This window comes from Solanum stenotomum, chromosome 3 (assembly GCF_019186545.1).
Source record: "Solanum stenotomum isolate F172 chromosome 3, ASM1918654v1, whole genome shotgun sequence".
NCBI lineage: Eukaryota > Viridiplantae > Streptophyta > Magnoliopsida > Solanales > Solanaceae > Solanum > Solanum stenotomum.
Window position 1 is genome coordinate 27,705,081 of NC_064284.1, and position 17,421 is coordinate 27,722,501.

General features: G+C 35.9%; 1 protein-coding gene across 1 annotated transcript; it reads left to right on the forward strand.

Moving 5' to 3' along the window:
* The first annotated feature begins 48 nt into the window (after nucleotides 1-48).
* On the forward strand, nucleotides 49-16,053 carry LOC125859466 (guanylyl cyclase 1). Its single transcript, XM_049539237.1, has 10 exons — nucleotides 49-137; nucleotides 422-607; nucleotides 749-873; nucleotides 2,275-2,386; nucleotides 3,407-3,481; nucleotides 9,995-10,083; nucleotides 10,213-10,271; nucleotides 11,106-11,178; nucleotides 14,962-15,037; nucleotides 15,725-16,053. Exons 2-10 carry the CDS (start codon nucleotides 443-445, stop codon nucleotides 15,788-15,790), a joined length of 840 nt encoding a protein of 279 aa, XP_049395194.1. The 5' UTR covers nucleotides 49-137; nucleotides 422-442; the 3' UTR covers nucleotides 15,791-16,053.
* The last annotated feature ends 1,368 nt before the right edge of the window (nucleotides 16,054-17,421 follow it).

Here is a 17,421-nt window from a genome sequence, read left to right on the forward strand (position 1 = left end):
TAATTTAAATGACGAGTACGTGAGAAAATTCAGAAGAAAAGAGCGACGACATAACCCTGACACCGAGAAAGATCAGACAAAGAGGCTTCTCTTTATTTCTTACAACAATTCTTTCTGTGTCAACGCTTCATCAAAAGGTACTTTTTCTTTTCTTTTTTTTCCGTCAATTTTTGTAGTATATTCCATTATCTACAAATATATAATATGGTCTTGTAATTATTTGATGTGTGGTAGATGTCGACATGATGGTCAAATTTAATCAATTTATTTGTAAACGATTATCATAAATTGGTGTTTCGATTGGATTAATAACATCTTGGTGTTTATTAATGAATGTTTTGGTATGGCCATTTCTGGTTCATGGCTTTTATGATGATTGAAGAGATAATTCATAAATTAGAAATTCGATTTGATTGTTTAGGGACTTAACAAACTATCTCAGATGTGGCCATTATTTGTTCTATTGAGCAAGTTTTTGGGAACAGAAGAAGATAACACCGAAGAATCAGGAAGAGACCATTTAAGTTTGGTAGATTCCTTGCTCTTAAAACAATCATTGGGTCGAGATGAATTCCATGGCACAGTGTCCGGCTCATACTTTGTCGATGTGAGTCAATGTTCCTTTTTTCCTACGCTGATATGAAAAATTGAATCTCAGTACTAATTGGTGTTTGTGTAAAATCTAGTGAGTCTTCTTAATATATCCTGAATTTTGCTTGTTAAAAATACGCTGTGTTTGTTACTCTAGGTTCCACATATAAACCAATTACATTCGTGGGACTGCGGTCTTGCTTGTGTTCTGATGGTTTTGAGGTTTCTTGGAATCAAGGATGGTAACATGCAAGAGCTACAAGAGTTCTGCTGCACTACGAGGTACTACTTCAAAGTGCTATGAGTATTTGATGATATTCTTTTATCTAATGCCCCTACCGTTTCGCTCTGTTGTCATGTGATATTCGCCTTTAGTATCTATATTCATTCCATCTCTTTGTTTATCTGTTTTTACTATTATCCTTTTTTGTTCACTCGAGAAGTAAGAAGCTGATCCTTGTATCATTTATTGCTTTGAGAATTCCCACCTTCTCAATAAGTGTTGGTCAAAGTTGAAGTATTCACTTATAACATTCTTAGGATATCGATTATAGGTACTGTACAAAAACGAGAAAAGGATGTTCCCAATAGGAATTTGTTTTATTTTCAATGTTTTGTATAAACTGATGTGGGATTCTTCTATGCATCATTTTTTCTTGGATGTTCCGCTGAAAGTTTTGGATCTCCACAGTATTAAATACTCCCTTGTAGTCAGCCAATGCTTTCACACTTTTGTTTAGGTGCCAACATGAGAGAGTGATGATAAATTAGAAATAAGTGAACTAGATGTATGCAGAATTTCATTGCTGATATTTCTATTAAATGAATATAGTATGCTTTTATGATATTTTCGGAGGCAAAAAAACCTAATTCCCCTGTACCTACGAACTTTAGAATTAAAGATTCTGCCTGTTTAATCATATCATTCCAGGGAAATAAATTCTTCTAATCCCTATATATTGTGTCATGGTATCTCCAATATTTACTTGTCATACATGATTTTTGAGGGTCTTTTGGAAACAACCTCTCTACCTCCACAAAGGTAGTGGTAAGGTCTGTGCACATTCTCCCTTCCCTAGACCTCACTTATGGGATTTCACTGGGTATGTTGTTGTTATTGTTGTTGTTGCATGATTTGCCTAAAGCATGTACACCTGCCATGTTGCACCAAAAGCTAAGCAAAAAAATATATTTGTTTTTTGACATTAATGATTGTACTCTTTCCATCTTCAATAACATGCGTTTCTTTCTGTCGAGACACACCACCAAATTGCAGCAGGTGAACTTTTCATTCTAGAGATTGAACTGACTGATAATTCTTAGTAAAATATCCCTTATGTTTCTTAAATAGGAACTAGTTAGTGGTATTTATTCATTCAAAAGTAATATTATAATATTGTAGCCTCAAAATTTTTCTGGTCACTTGTTTTCCCTGCTGCAAATTTTGCTATGTTCAAGCATAATAGTTGACTAAGAAATTTTTTGAAAATCAAGGTTCTGGTATAATTCATCTTATTCTCTGATTATTCAGTACCTCTATTTATTTTGTCATTGGTATATCACAGTTTTCACTTGAATTTTCTGCTGGATTGAATTGGATCAAAGGAAACTATCATCTACCTCTTATATGACCAAGATGAGATGATTTTCAAATATAATCACTGTTGCTTTCATTTTTTCCAGTATTTGGACTGTTGATCTGGCGTATTTATTGAAGAAGTTTGCTGTCAGTTTTTCCTACTTCACAGTAACATTAGGTGCAAATCCAAGTTTTTCTGTGGAGACATTTTACAAGGTATTGTCCTTTCTCATAAAAGATTTGTGGATAAGAGATTTCACACTGTAAATTGCTCACTCCCACATTGACATTCAGTTTGAAATGATGCCACTGACCTAGCAAAATGTGAATTAGGTTGATCCACTCCTGACATGTCAGCAACTTAATACCATAATGTTTTTGGCATAATACATAAACAGACACTCAAGCTTGGCGTGGACACCCCAACGCTGAATAAATTTTGGATGTGTCTAGGTTTTTTTTTTTTTTTTGGATGTGTCTAGATCATTTTGTAAGTTGGAGTATTCAACTGTCTCAGTGGAGACGAGTGGAGGTGTCTAGATATTCATACTCAGAGTTGGGGTGTTTACTTGTCAGCTGGGGCCAAGTTTGAGTGTCTGTTTATGTATTATGCTGATTGTTTTTTTTCAATTAAGATCCAGATATTTTCCTATATCCTCTAGATTGTCAGTTCTCTGTATGTCAAAAATGTCAAATTGCATGTTATGTGCTTCTAACGTCCTCAATTGCTAACACTCACATAAAATATCAATGTGTGGAATAACGCAAGTTATAGACAATATGTTGATGTTTACTCTCTGACGAGTGTAGAATTAAGATCTATGTGATGAAAGAACTATCATAACCTGATAGAGATGGCTCTTTCCATGATTTCATTTATTAATTTTCGAAATTTGCGTTTCATAAAAATTTCACTTCAATCTCATTCCACTCTAACTTCTCTATTTGTATATCAAGTACATCAGGACGTTCATGTCACATTTACTACGTAAAACCATCTAATCTTCTATTTTTGGCTTCTTTTTATTCTTTTCGCTCTTTGCATATGTAGTGTTATAAGTTGTGTTGATTTGGTACAAAAGCAGGAGTTATAGCAACTAAAAACATGATATAGGTGAAGCTATTGAGGCTGATGTCAGGAAAGATATGAAGCCTGCTTGTGGTGGTGGCTTGCTCTGTGAAATTTGGTTTTCTTTTTTCTGCCTCTGTAAAGCTCACAACGTAGAATATTTGCAGGAACAACTGCCCAATGATCTTGTCCGAGTGGATATGCTATTTCAAAAAGCACGTGATGCTGGTATAAGTATAGAGGTAGCAATTTATTTCCAGTCAATAGTCGATATTTTGCAGGGTTGCTAAGATATAACCAATTTCATCTGAATTAGTTTTGGATTTACTACAAGTGTTAAGAATCAGGAGATTTGAGCTTCCTGTTTGTAATACGTAAAGAACTAGTTCATAATGGTGGAAATCAATGATATTATTCTTTACTAATAAAAGAATACTTACAAAACTAGTTGGCATTTAACAGTGTTGGCTTGCAAAGTTAAAACTAAGTAGAGATGAGAGAAAAATGTAATCATCTTTTTTTAAACCATTTGTTGTTATAAGCCAAAGATGAACATTACTGGACGTAAAGTGCTACATGATTTGCTCTTTATTGGTAAACATGAATTGTGGCTTTAAGAAAGTATAACTTTTCCTGAAGGGATAGCTAGTGTCATTTTCTTAGTCTTAGAGACTTAAACTAGCCCTGTCATAATAGAAACTGGGATTTTTTTTTGTGAAAGCATAATTACATAAATGAATAAATGTGTTCACTTTTGTGGTTTTGGTCTCGCTTATTATTGTATTAGATGAAGCATGTCTTCTGTTTCAAATAAAAGCTACAAAGATGAATTTGAGAGCATGAATGCTAACTTATCAGCTTACTCTCTCTAGCCCCACTATCATGATATTCCCTCTACCCTAATATATGTGACACTTTTCTTTTTAGTCGGTCCAAAAAAGAATGACACATTTCCTTATTTGACAAATATTTAATGACACTATCAACAGTTTACCCATTTTGGGTCCCACTTATTTGGCAGGAAGTCCACAAAGGTGTACTTTTTTTTATCTAGAAATTCATTTATTTTAGGGATAGTTTTGAATCATTTCAAAGTCTTCCCATATTTCTTAAAAGCTTTGTGTCCGGTCGAAACTACATCACATAATTTGGGACGGAGGGAGTACTTACATAGGGAGTAGGGTATGTTTTTTTTGTATATAAACACTTACATAGGTATGATATGCATACAAAAGGAAGCCTATACATTTGTTTTGTTACTATTCTTGGCTGAAGAACAATCTTTTGCAGATACAGGCTAGGGTGCCTTCTTTTTTTTTTTTTGGAGAAAGGTAACAACATTAGGGCCAGGGTACCCTATAGGACGTATAGATGAGATACGATAAAGGGCGGGCTTGACAAAATTTGTTGAAAATAACCTTAACTTAAAAGAATCCAGTGGGCAAAGCTTTTGTTGCCCAAGGCAAAATTTATGCTCACAACTTATGTCCAATGGGCAACAAAGTTTTGTCCATTGGATTTTCTTAAGCGAGGTCATTTCATAAAAAAAATTAAAAATTGTTAAGCGCGGTCAAAAGTTCAAGACCACCCCTTTTGAAGGTCATTCCTGCAAATCACTCATACAGGATGGGGCCTTCTAGTTGAAGTGATGATGGTGAATCTGGAACCATTCGTAGGGCCTTCAGGTGGTGCCATTTTGAGGTTGTATGATGAGAAAAGGTAACGTGAGATGGTTTATCCGTGCCCTACATAGACCTCCACATTGTAAGTGTTACACTTCGATGACATGAGGTGATAAAAGGAAACATGTCGAATCCAAACTCCTATGGAGAGCAGGTGTCATTACTTAAAAAACGACGGATTGCTTTGCCTTTTTGGTCAAAATTGACGAAAAAGCGACATAGTCACTTTCGTCACTTTTGTCCTTTTTAAAAAGCAACGGACAACGTCACTCCAAAACGACGAACAATGTCGTTTGGGTTGGTTATTTTTTCTTTTTTTTTTGAAACAAGTGACGCTGTCCATCGCTTTGTTCTTCAATATGAAGAACAATGAAGAACAAAGCGAGGACTACGTTGATTTTCTAGATTTTTTTAAAAAAAATGCATAAAAGCAACAAACAAAAGGATCCAGTCCATCACTTTTCTGCAACATTTTTGACATAAAAAACTGATAGTTTTTGCTGCCCACCTGCAGATAAAATTCAATCAAGCCCATTCATAACATATCAAACAAGAAACATTATACACAAAATAGATAATAACAAACTTAATTAAATATTCATAAACACTAAAATCATAATTTAAAGACTTATAAAGTCTTTCAAAATTAGTACAAAATTCTAAAATGTTCACTAATTAAAGGAACGCTAGTTAAGGGGTGGATTCCATGTATTCATCTTCATCACTGTCGTCAGTGTCATCAGTAGGAGAGGACCCTTGAGAAGAATGGGATGTAGTAGGTAGATGAGCGAGGTTGAGTGCTTATTTTTTGATTTGCTCAATGGTTTGGTTCATGCTTTTTTGCTCAGCAACTCTTTTTGCCTTAGACGCTGCCAATGCACGTGTAAATTCTGCCATTTGCTCTGACATAGCAGCTATCTGAACACCGTCAAGTGCCTTGGCTTGGCCTGACGATCCAATACCTTCTAGACCTAATTGGAGTCGTCGTACATTGTTCCGAGAGCCCATTCCATAGATTCTTTTCTTTTGTGTCCCCTCTACCACTTTTTAGTCCAATTTGAGAGGATTCTTTAAGCGTGAGCTGAACCAAATTGCCCATGTCAAGCACGTGCCGCTCATACTTTCTCTGCACACACACACACACATATATATATGCACTCTTTATCTTAAAATTATAAATTAAATAACTCACATAAGTTTGTTCGGTCCTTTCTTCCACCAACTCATCCGGATCCGACTTATTAAACTTCTTCTTCACATGAGTCCTCTTGAAAACCTCATTATGAAGGGGAGTTCACCCCATTCTTTTTCCTATAAATAAAAAAAGAATTTTAGACAATATTAATCAAATATTATTTAACCAACTAATTTATTTAAAAGTATGAATTAGAAGTTAAAATTTCGAAAACTTACCATCTCCCTCGTAATTGTTCCAACACTCTTTGCACCTCTGTTGTGCAACAAGCCACCCTTAAGACTGTTTCTAGCTTTTATGGCTTGTTCAAACACAACCTTGAGTTCATTCGTGTTCCAATATTGACGCAAATCCTCAAAAACATTTGGGAAGAGCCAAGGTCCAGGTGTGTCATTATCCCTGACTCTCTTTGGCCAGCTAGACAATCTCACGTTGACCTTCCCCTCAAATATGGTCGCAATGACTATATTGTACTTCAGCTTCTAAGTACACAGTCTAAAAAAAGATTAACATTAAATAATGAATAAAGTAAAGTATACTAAAAATATTAAACTTAGCTAAAAAATATATAACTATACATATATATATACCTTAAATTCATTAAACATTGTCTGTTGTATCCTGTTTGGAATCTCGCCCCAAGAATGATTGGCCTCTATATAAAGCCTCCTAATATTCTCCTATAGAGCCCTAACAACATGAAGACACATAATATAGATGTTAGTTCATGAATATATTAGTGTAGTAGAAATAAATAAAATAAAAGAAATTAATAGATATCAAAACAAACTTACGATGATCAATCCGACTCAATCATCACTCATACCAAGTTTGTCCCTCTGCCCAATTGCTCAAATGTATCATGTTCCTCATCGGGTGTAGCAGCAAGTGGAGGTGAATGTGATACTCTAGGATGTACATTGCGCTGGGTCAATGAAGGAGCAACATCCATAGCATCTGACACAGTACTAGAATCTCTAAGTCTCATGCCAGATAGGTGAAGAGATGTAGCTGTGGGAGATGGAGTACCATATGATATCCTATTTGTTAATAAGGGTTGTGGTCGACGGTAAACCTCTGTAGGTAAGATAGTGTAGTGACGTGGTGGCAAGGATTGCGAAGATGAAACGCCACATGGTCGACGGTAGTGACTACGATACGCTAAGGGATCCGCAACACCAAATGAATTAACATATATATGTGTATCAGTATTACGCAACTCCGGTGTAGAAGAAAGAAGTCTTGGGATAACCTCAGGATCTCAATAGACCTTCCTGAGGATATCCTAGTACTTCTTTCTTCTGCGCCAGAGCCTTGTAATACTAATACACATATATATATGTTGTTCCATTTGGGACTGCGGATCCCTTAACATATCATGGTTAGTATTGTCGACCATGTGGCGCTTATTTTTTCTTCGCAGTCCTTGCCTCCATGTCGCTACACTATCTTACCTACAGAGCTTTATCATCGACCACAACCTTTATCGAGAAATAATATCATCTGGTACTCCATCTCCCACAACTATATTTCCTCACCTATCTGGCATGAGACTTAAAGATTCCCGTACAGAGTCATATGCTACTCCTCTATTGACTCAATGTTATGTATATCTTGGAGTATCACATTCACCTCCACCTGTTGCTATACCTGATGAGGAGCATGATATGCTAGCAGCTGGATAAAGTGACAGACTTGGTAGAGTGATGATTGAGCTGGATGGATCATCGTAAGTTTGTTTTGTTATTTATTAATTTCCTTATTTTATTTATTTCTTCTACATTAATATAGTATTCATGAACTAACATGTTTATTATGTGTCTTGCAGGTGGGCATCCTTCGAAGGATGTTGTCAGGGCTCTGTAGGAGAGTGTTAGAAGGCTCTATACAGAGGCGTATCACTCTTGGGGTGAGATTCCAAACAGAATATGGCATATGATGTTTAATGAATTTAAGGTATATATATATGTTTAGTTATATATTTTTTTAGTTAAGTTTAATATACTTTACTTTATTCATTATCTAACACTACTCTTTTTTTTAGACGATGTGTACTTGGAAGCCAAAGTACAATATAGTCATTGCGGTCACATTTGAGAGGAAGACCAGCGCGAGATATTCTAGCTGGCTAAGGAAAGCCGGGAAAATGATGCACCCGACTCTTGCCAAATGTTTTTGAGGATTTGTGTTGGCATTGGAATACAGATGAATTCAAGGTTGTGTCTAAACAAACTAGAAATAGTCTTAAGGATGGCTCATTGCCTACCGGAGGTGCAAAGAGCGTTGAAACAATTACGAGGGAGGTGGTAAGTTGTCTAAATTTTAACTTCTACTAAATACTTTTAAATAAATTAGTTGGTTAAATATTATTTGTAGGAAAAAGAATTGGGACGCACTCCGCTTCGTAATGAGGTTTTCAAGAGGACTCATTTGAAGAAGAAGCGAAATGAGTCGGTGGAAGAAAGGACCGAACAAATTTATCTAAGTTATTTAATTTAAAATTGTAAGATAAATAGTGCATATATATATGTTGATGCTAACTTTTATTTTTAATATGCTGAGAGAGTATGAGTGGCACATGCTTGACATGGGCGATTCGGTCCAGCTCACGCCTGAAGAGTCCACTCAAATTTGGCTGAAAAAATGGTTGGGAGACACAAGGGAATAATCTATGGGATGGGCTCTCGGAGCGATGTACGATGACTCCAATAAGGTATTGGATCGTCACGCTAAGCCAAGACACTTGATGGTGTTCAGATAGCAGCTATGTCGGAGCGAATTGTAGAACTTACACGTGCATTGGCAGCGTCTGAGGCAAAAAGAATTGTTGAACCAAACCATTGAGCAAATCAAAGAACAAGCGCTCAACCTCGCTCGTCGGCCTACTGCTTCCCATTCTTCTAAAGGTTCTTCTCCTACCGATGACAATGATGAAGATGAATACATAGAATCCACCCCTTAGCTAACATTTCTTTAATTAGTGAATATTTTAGAATTTTGTACTTATTTTAAAGTCTTTATATGATTTTAGTGTTTTTGAATATTTAATTAAGTTTGTTATTATATATTTTGTGTATTACGTTTCTTATTTGATATGGACTGAATTTATTTGCGGGTGGGCTTTCTGCTGTCAAAAATATTGCAGAAAAACGACGGACAGGGTCTTTTTGTCCGTCGCTTTTATGCATTTTTTTCTTCAGAAAAGTGACGCCAACACAGTTCGTCATTTTGGAGCGACGTTGTCCGTCACTTTTTGAAAAGCGAGGGAAGTGACTGTGCCGCTTTTTCGTCAATTTTGACCAAAAAACCGACGCAGTCTATCACATTTGGCCGTTGATTTTCGGTAGTTTTTTAGTAGTGCTAGTTGGGATTCAGTCTTAATTGTTACGGTTACACTTACAATAGGTTCATTGTTTGACATCCTATAGCTCGAAACGATAATAGAGGATTCATAGAGCTGATACCAACTTGCTTGTTTAAGCCTGAGGCATAGATTGATTGACAAATCGATCCTTACTTGTTGTGGGGTCAGTTTGGGGCCACAGGATTGGTGTGGAGTATATCATCAGACTATTCTTCTTCCTTGTAGTGGCAAGTCTCGGAAAGCCTTGGCCACAGGGTGTGACCTTATTGAGAATTGGTGTGAACTAATTATTTGATTTTGTGACTAGTGTTCATCACAGTTTGTGAACTCCCTTATTTAAATAGTACTTCTCTATGCTCTTGTTTGTAAGCAACTTGTGTAGTGTCAACTCTAACTTTGTTAAATTTGCACTGCTTTTATTTTCTCAATCTACAGGTTCAGGATCTTAATTTGCTAACTATAGCTCTATGTTTATCATCCTATGATATTATACATAAACATCCTCCTTTTCCAGTGCAGATCAATCAGCAGTGAAGAGATCTCTTTACTGATCTTGTCTGGAAATTTTCTTGCGATTACTTTAGTTGATCAGTACAAATTAAGGTATAATGTTCATCTTTTATTAATTTCACTTTTTACCTTCCCTTATATCTTCCTTCGTCACCATACACAAGAGAGAGAGAGGGAGAGATCAGTCAGATTTTTGTCTTACATATATGAACTTTTCTGCAGTCATTCTTGGCTAGATGTTTGTGCTTCAGATTTATGCATCGACACCCCAGACTATACTGGTGAGAAGTTTCTTCATTCCTTCTCCTCATATGTGGTGTAACTTTTCAAGTAGAGTGGACTCTAGTTAAAAAAGCATTTGGGAGGTCAAAATACTTGCTTGTATTATGACATTAATTGACAAACAGATAGCTTCATTGAAAAATGTCCAGATTCCTTTAATCTCTTTTCATCCTCATTTGTATATAGAACTAGTTTAACAGGAGAATTAGTATTTTTTGGAAGGTCATATAAACTCATAAGTATGCCATAAATAACATATCGATTACCTGCAAATTTTTTCTAAATCAGGTATGTAAGTTTATTCAAACCTGGGGTGATAATTCTTAAATATTAGGAAATTCAATGTTGAAAGATGAAACTCAATAACTCAGAAGCTTGAAACAATTATTGACAACTATTAGAAAGTTCACTAATAAAACATTGTTTATATCTTAGTAAAGGTACAAAATTATCATTTCGTTAGTTGCCAACTGATATTTTCATGATGGGAAGACTTCTATTTTTGTGTAAATTCTATCCTTCTAAGCTTCACTAGCATGGGGAAATGTAGTACATGTTGTTTCTTATCTTTCAACTTATTGGTTTGCTGATGAACAGAAACTCCCACCTTTTCTGTTTGCTAAAGTGTCATTGGACTGTCTTGGCATTCATATGGCATCATTAAGTGGCATATAGGTTTAATCAATTAGAAAGCCAGTTAAGTCAGACAATGAAATGATTGACTACAAAATACATTTCTGATCTGAGTACTAATCTAATGGACCTCCGTCCTCTTTGTACTTGAGTTATTGCATGATTAATAGAATCCTGTTTTCTGAATCATGTTTGCACAGGTCATTATATTGTCATCTGTGGCTATGACACTGACGCAGATGAGTTTGAGATTCGTGATCCTGCCAGTTCAAGGTTTTTCCTAGTTACCTTTTGCTGCGTCAACAAAAAATCATCTCGTCTTTTCACCATGAAATTAACAAGGAACTTACAAAAGGACCTTTCCTGATAGAAGATCTTGCCAGTACTAATAATGACTATTTTAACTTTCATGTATTTCCATTTCATGATATTTTTCATCATAAAAGTGGAAGATGAAGGTGGCCCAGTGGTTTGGGCTTGGGACTTCCATGTTGGAGGTCTCAAGTTCGAAACCCCTTGCCAGCGAAAGCAAGGGGTTTGCCTTTTGGGTTGAGCTCGTCGCACCGGACATGCCTAGTGCGGGTTACCTCTCCTATGTGGTTTGCGAGCTATTGCATAGGAGCGGGGGTTTTACCCTGTGTGCACCCAAAGGGTAGCAGCTGCGGGTTTCCCTCGTCATAAAAAAAAAAAAAGTGGAAGATGAAGGAGTTATTTTTAATTTTGTTTGTCGGTGGATGTCTCTATTAAGATATCAATGCTCATGTTACTTGGATTTCATATGGGCTGAGGCAAGTTATTTAGTTTATTATTGTAGAGTAGAGAGCACAACTGGTAACATAGAGACATGGACAAGACAGAGACATCAAAAGGTATGCACGCCTACTGAACATAGACATGGACAAGACAGAGACATCAAAAGGCATGCACGCCTACTGAACATGTTTATGTTTTGGTGGTTGGTATGGTACTGAATAGGAAAGGGGTTTTCTCCAGCAAGGGGGAGATAATTCCTAAAACTCAGGGAAAACAAGTCGTGAAACATTTAAAGTTTTCTGTTTTTTTTCTCCTAAAGGTATGATTTTCATGGAGGTTGTCGAGTTTGTGATAGGATGTTTAAATAAGGTTGATTTGGCATTTTATAGGACATCCTAAGGAATACAGAGCAGATCAGTGCAAAGTCCAAAGATCACCTGACAAACAGAGGATAGTGATATATGATATGTTAACTTGGGTGGGGAAGGTCCACCAGATAAATAGCTTTTTTCAAAGAGATGATCTTCTGAAGTGGTCCTAAATACTTACAATTGTCTCCTATATTCCAGCCATGATATCCAGCAACGTGAGTCTCCTGAGCTTTGTATATATCCATTTACATAGAGATGACTGACACAATTCATGGAAGCTTAGGAGTAGCTAGAGGAACATTATAGTGTGTACTGATTTTAGTTACTAAGGCATGTACTAAAGAGTAGTTGGAAAATAGAAGGCTTAACTCATCTGGCTAGTTTTGCACCAAGCAGTTAGTTAGAATTAGTTCAAATCATCCTTGACTGGGCTACAGCCTCTGAGAGTTACCAAGGCATGTACTAAAGAGTAGTTGGAAAATAGAAGGCTTAACTCATCTGGCCAGTTTCGCACCAAAGCAGTTAGTTAGAATTAGCTCAAATCATCCTTGACTGGGCTACAGGGTGAGGAGGTGGAATTTCTCTTAGTCCTAGCCCTGTCAAAATGTTGGGATAGTAGACTGTAGCAGGAGAGTTAATTTGACATTTCTTCAATGTTTCATCCGACACACCAAACTGTTAAGTCTATTGGGTTGCTCTAAGTCATTCCTGAGGGAACACATACATGTTGCATGGTTTTATTGAGCAGATATACTTCATTTGAAGGTCCATGACAGCTATTAATATACTAGGTAAGAGAACATGAAATCTCTCAATTTCCACCTGGATATTCCTGTATCTTTTCTATGACTGTTCTAGAAGATGTATGATTTACCTTAAGGATGAAGGAATATTTTGTTTGTTTGAATAGAACTCTTCTTCAGAATCTAGACTTAAACTTGTTATTTTCCTTGTCTTTGTGATTTGATTTATCCACTCAAGAAATTTATTCTTAATTTGGTGGTGTAGTAGGAAAGTGAGTAGCAAATTTTATCACTTAATAGCGCGATTCAGAAAGCTAAGGCAAATAGATGGATTAGGGGTTTTATGGCATCCAACAAAGCTGGATTGGGATGGATATTTCTCATCTGCTATATGCAGATGACTCTCTGATTTTGTTCGATGCTGAAGTTGATCAACTGAGACATATTAGACTGATTCTTACCGTCTTTGAAGAAGTCTCAGGCTACATGTCAATTGGAGGAAAAATCTGATCTTTCTTATCAATAATGGTACCTTAGATTCATAGGTTGGCAGGTCCTTGGCATGTGAAGTTGGTAGTCTGCCAACTGCCTATCTTGGCCTAGCACTGGGGGCCAAAAACAAAGCACTGGAGATATGGGATGGTGTGATTGATAGATGGTGTGTTAAGAGACTGTCTAAGTGGAAGACTCAATATCTTTCGCTTGGAGGCAGAGTGGTCCTAGTAAATAGTGTTGGATTCTCTTCCAACTTATGTGATATCCCTTTTCCCTCTATCAGTCAAGGTGGAAAGAAGGTTGGACACTCTCGGAAGGAATTTCATTTGACAAGGAAACAAAAAGCTATTCACTTGGTAAACTGGAAGACGGCCATCTCAAGCAACTCACATGGCGGTTTAGGCATCAGAAATTTGAGGCAACGCAACGAAAGTCTCTTACTTAAGTGGCTGTGGAGATGGAATAATTAGCACCAGACTTTATGGAGGAAGGTAATTGATTTTAAGTATGAAAAAGTCTCCCAGTGGTGCACAAAGGTGGTGAAATTCCCCTATGGTGTAAGCAATTGGAAATCAATCTCTACACTATGGCCTTGTTTTTTTAGCAACACAGAAATTCAGCTAGGAAATGGTAGGAGGGCTGCCTTTTGGGATGATAACTGGATAGGATGTGGCCCTCTAAAATACCAATATCTTCTAGCAACAAATCTTCAAGCCACAGTGGAAGAGACGAGACACACCAAAGCTGGAATCGAAACCTCAGAAGATGGCTAAATGATTGGGAAGTGAACAGTGTTGCTGGACTGCTAGATCAACTGGAGCAGGTTCAAGGTTAAGCAGTATGTGAGGATTCTCTGGTATGGAAAGGTTCAAGCTCCAAAATTTTCTCAGTAAAATCAGCTTATAGTATTTTGATGGGTACTTGCCATGAGGTGAAGGGATGGCCATGGAAGCTGATTCGAAAAGTAAATGCACCCTCTAAGGTTTAATGCTTTGTATGGTTAGTGTCTAGAAAAGCATGTCTAACTCAAGAGAAATTAAAAGAGGAGGGGTTACCTGTTGAGTTCCAGATGTCACCTGTATGAAAAAGAAGGTGAAAGACAATTCTCTCATTTGTTTCTACATTATGTTGTCACAACTCAACTATGGCACATGTTCTTGTGTATGACCAAAATGAATGGGTCTAAGACAGTAAACATCTTGAGATGTTGGAATGGAGTAGTTGATGGTATTAAATGGTGGCAACTCATCCCAGCTTGCATTTGGTTGATAGTTTGAAAGGAAAGAAACTCTGGATGCTTTGACAATACAAATAACTCCACACAGAGAGTTAAACAGAACTGTATATTACTTTTTCTTTTTTTGGAGTAAAGTATGTCCTGCAAATGATAGTGAATCCATACTCGAAGTTACATAATCCCTTTATGTTTTTGTTAGATCAAGGGGATTGTAATACTCTGATTTACTTTTGGAAGTATGCATTTTGTTTTCTTTCCCATCACCTTATGTGTTTTTTTTAATAATGAAATGTTACCATTATCTAAAAAGAGTAGCAAATTTTGTTTATGATAAAATGAAAAAAATTCCTTCTTCAAAGAAACCAACTTTTTATTTTTTGAGTTTTAGGATTCTGCTTTAGGTTGTTTGAGAATCCAGTTAGTTTATAATTGCATTAAGTTTGAAAATCTTATGCAGGAAATCTGGAAGGGTCACCTCAAAGTGTTTAGAAAAGGCCCGCAAATCCTTCGGAACTGATGAGGATCTTCTACTGGTAAATTAAGCTGTTTTTCCAATTTTTCTTGTGACATGAAAGAATGAAGGCCCATCTACTCATACTTGTTGCTGATTGAGATACCTGTTTTAGTATCATTTTATTTAATCTGACACTTTATTAAATTATTGATGACTATGCAATCAAATTCACTCTAGGTATTTGGTTTGCAAGAGCATCCATTGTCATAAGGCATCTATTTATTGTTTTGATCAGGAAAACAAGATATAGTAAAGGGGCATTCCGAGATTTGTGATAATCAGTTTTTCCTGGCTTGTAACTTTATGGGGAAGACGCATTCCTGTGTGGACACTAGTTAGCTAACTACTTTGGATTGGATCATTTGATAAAGAAGTAAAAAATGTATAAAATATTACAAGAGCTTTAATAAAGTAAGAAGAACAAATGAAATCTCAGAACATACTGCTGATTTTGCAATAGCCCTAAACTACTGGATGCATGATAATGATAAAGATGTTTATCATTCTTTTGGTATATGACTAGCTATCTACTCAAGTCTTTCCCTTATACCCCGTAAGGTTATGAAAGTTTTAATCAAATATGATAATAACCTGCTAAGAAAGGAAGTGGTATTCTACAGTTTGCTCTTCTTTTCCCTGGTTTTTTTGGAATTCAATGTTGAAGATATATCGATGATATTCTTAAGTTTTGATCTCTTGAATGCAGATCCGTGTAAAAAGAGAGGAGGCTAAATGCAGCCATCATGATCATGGTGATAATTGTTTAACGTAGTTACTCTAAAAGTAAACTGATCAATCATATTCCGTTTTGTTGTTGTGTGTATTCTTTAAGTTAGGCAATAGCAGCATGAACATTTAGGGGATTTTCAAAGAATCCTTATAGTAAGAATTTTTAAGAAAGCCAGGGTCTCCTCGATGCAAGTGGAAACGGAAAGACTCTGTGCTCTTGATGATTGACATAAATACCTTGTGAATTTGTTCCTGAATTGAGAATATATTCAATTAATATATACGTGTGAATATTATAACTGTTTTTAGAATATCCACAGAAATATATATGATCCCATTAATATTATAAACTAATATTTTTTAAAATTACAAAAATATTTAAGACAATTCGGTTAAATATGATTCTAGTGTCTTTTGTTTTTTGTTAAAATTTAAATTTAGTTGAAGTTTATCTCTAACGTTTCTTATTGCATCAAAAAAATCCTTAGTTGTCTTCTCAAATTGCACCAACAAAATTGTGAAGAGTTCAAGACGTGATATATGCTTCCTTATGCCGTGAGTTATACGCAACTGGTTCCAAAGGTATTGTATCGTCTTCAACTTCACCATCACTATTGTTTTCTCCGAAGGAAACCACAATTTCTTTTAAATTCTGGACCTCTGAACATGTGTCACTTTCACTCAAGTAGTCTAATAGACTATTGACATTCATTTTATTGCGGTAACTGAGTTTATTAATCATGACCTCATTGACATTCATTTTATTGCAGTAACTGAGATTATTAATCATGACCTCAAATTCATGAATGTTGTTTTCATAAGAGGGTTCATTTAAATTTCTTGAGACTTAATCACTCAAAACGATATAAACACGAAGTTGAATGAGGTTCGAGCTTATTTTTGATGTATTAAAATCACTAAGTCACCCAATTCTAACCATCAAGTCCCTCGACCATTCAAAAGAGTTGCCCAGTTTTACATCATACAAAATATATGTACTCCAAGGGGGCATAATCATACTATATTCACTCACTCTTTCAAAGTAATTAGTTCAATCATACCATACATATCATATTGTCATGACCCACCACTTTGCCCTTCAAATTTGGCATAAAAATAAGGGGGAAGAATCTAGAGTTATGAAGAAGTTAGTGGAAGACTCTAGAATTCCCTAGATCTTTTCTTAGAAGACTTTAGAAAGCCTTAGAAAATATCTTAGAAAGCTTTAAAATTCTCTAAACTAGTAGTAGAGAATTCTAGAAGAGGGACTAGATTGTAAATAAGTAAGGACTTGTGTAGTAATTTTTATTTACACTTTAGTCCCCTAGGAAGTAGTATAAATAGAGGGACTCTCATTTGTAAATCATTCAACCAAGTGTAAAGCATTCCACAAAGCAATACAAAGCCTTCTTTCAAAGCTCTCTTGTCTTTCTTTTCATTCTCTTATCGATCTTAGTTTCAAAGAGCTTACTTGAGCTTACAAGATCTTGAAAGATTAGTGAGTAAGTTGTCAAGTGCCGCATAGATAGTGAGACTCTAAGTCAACCAAATGTAAAACATTCCACAAAGGAATACAAAGCCTTCTTTCAAAGCTCTCTTGTCTTTCTTTTCATTCTCTTAGAGATCGTAGTTTCAGAGGGCTTACTTGAGCTTACAAGATCTTGAAAGATTAGT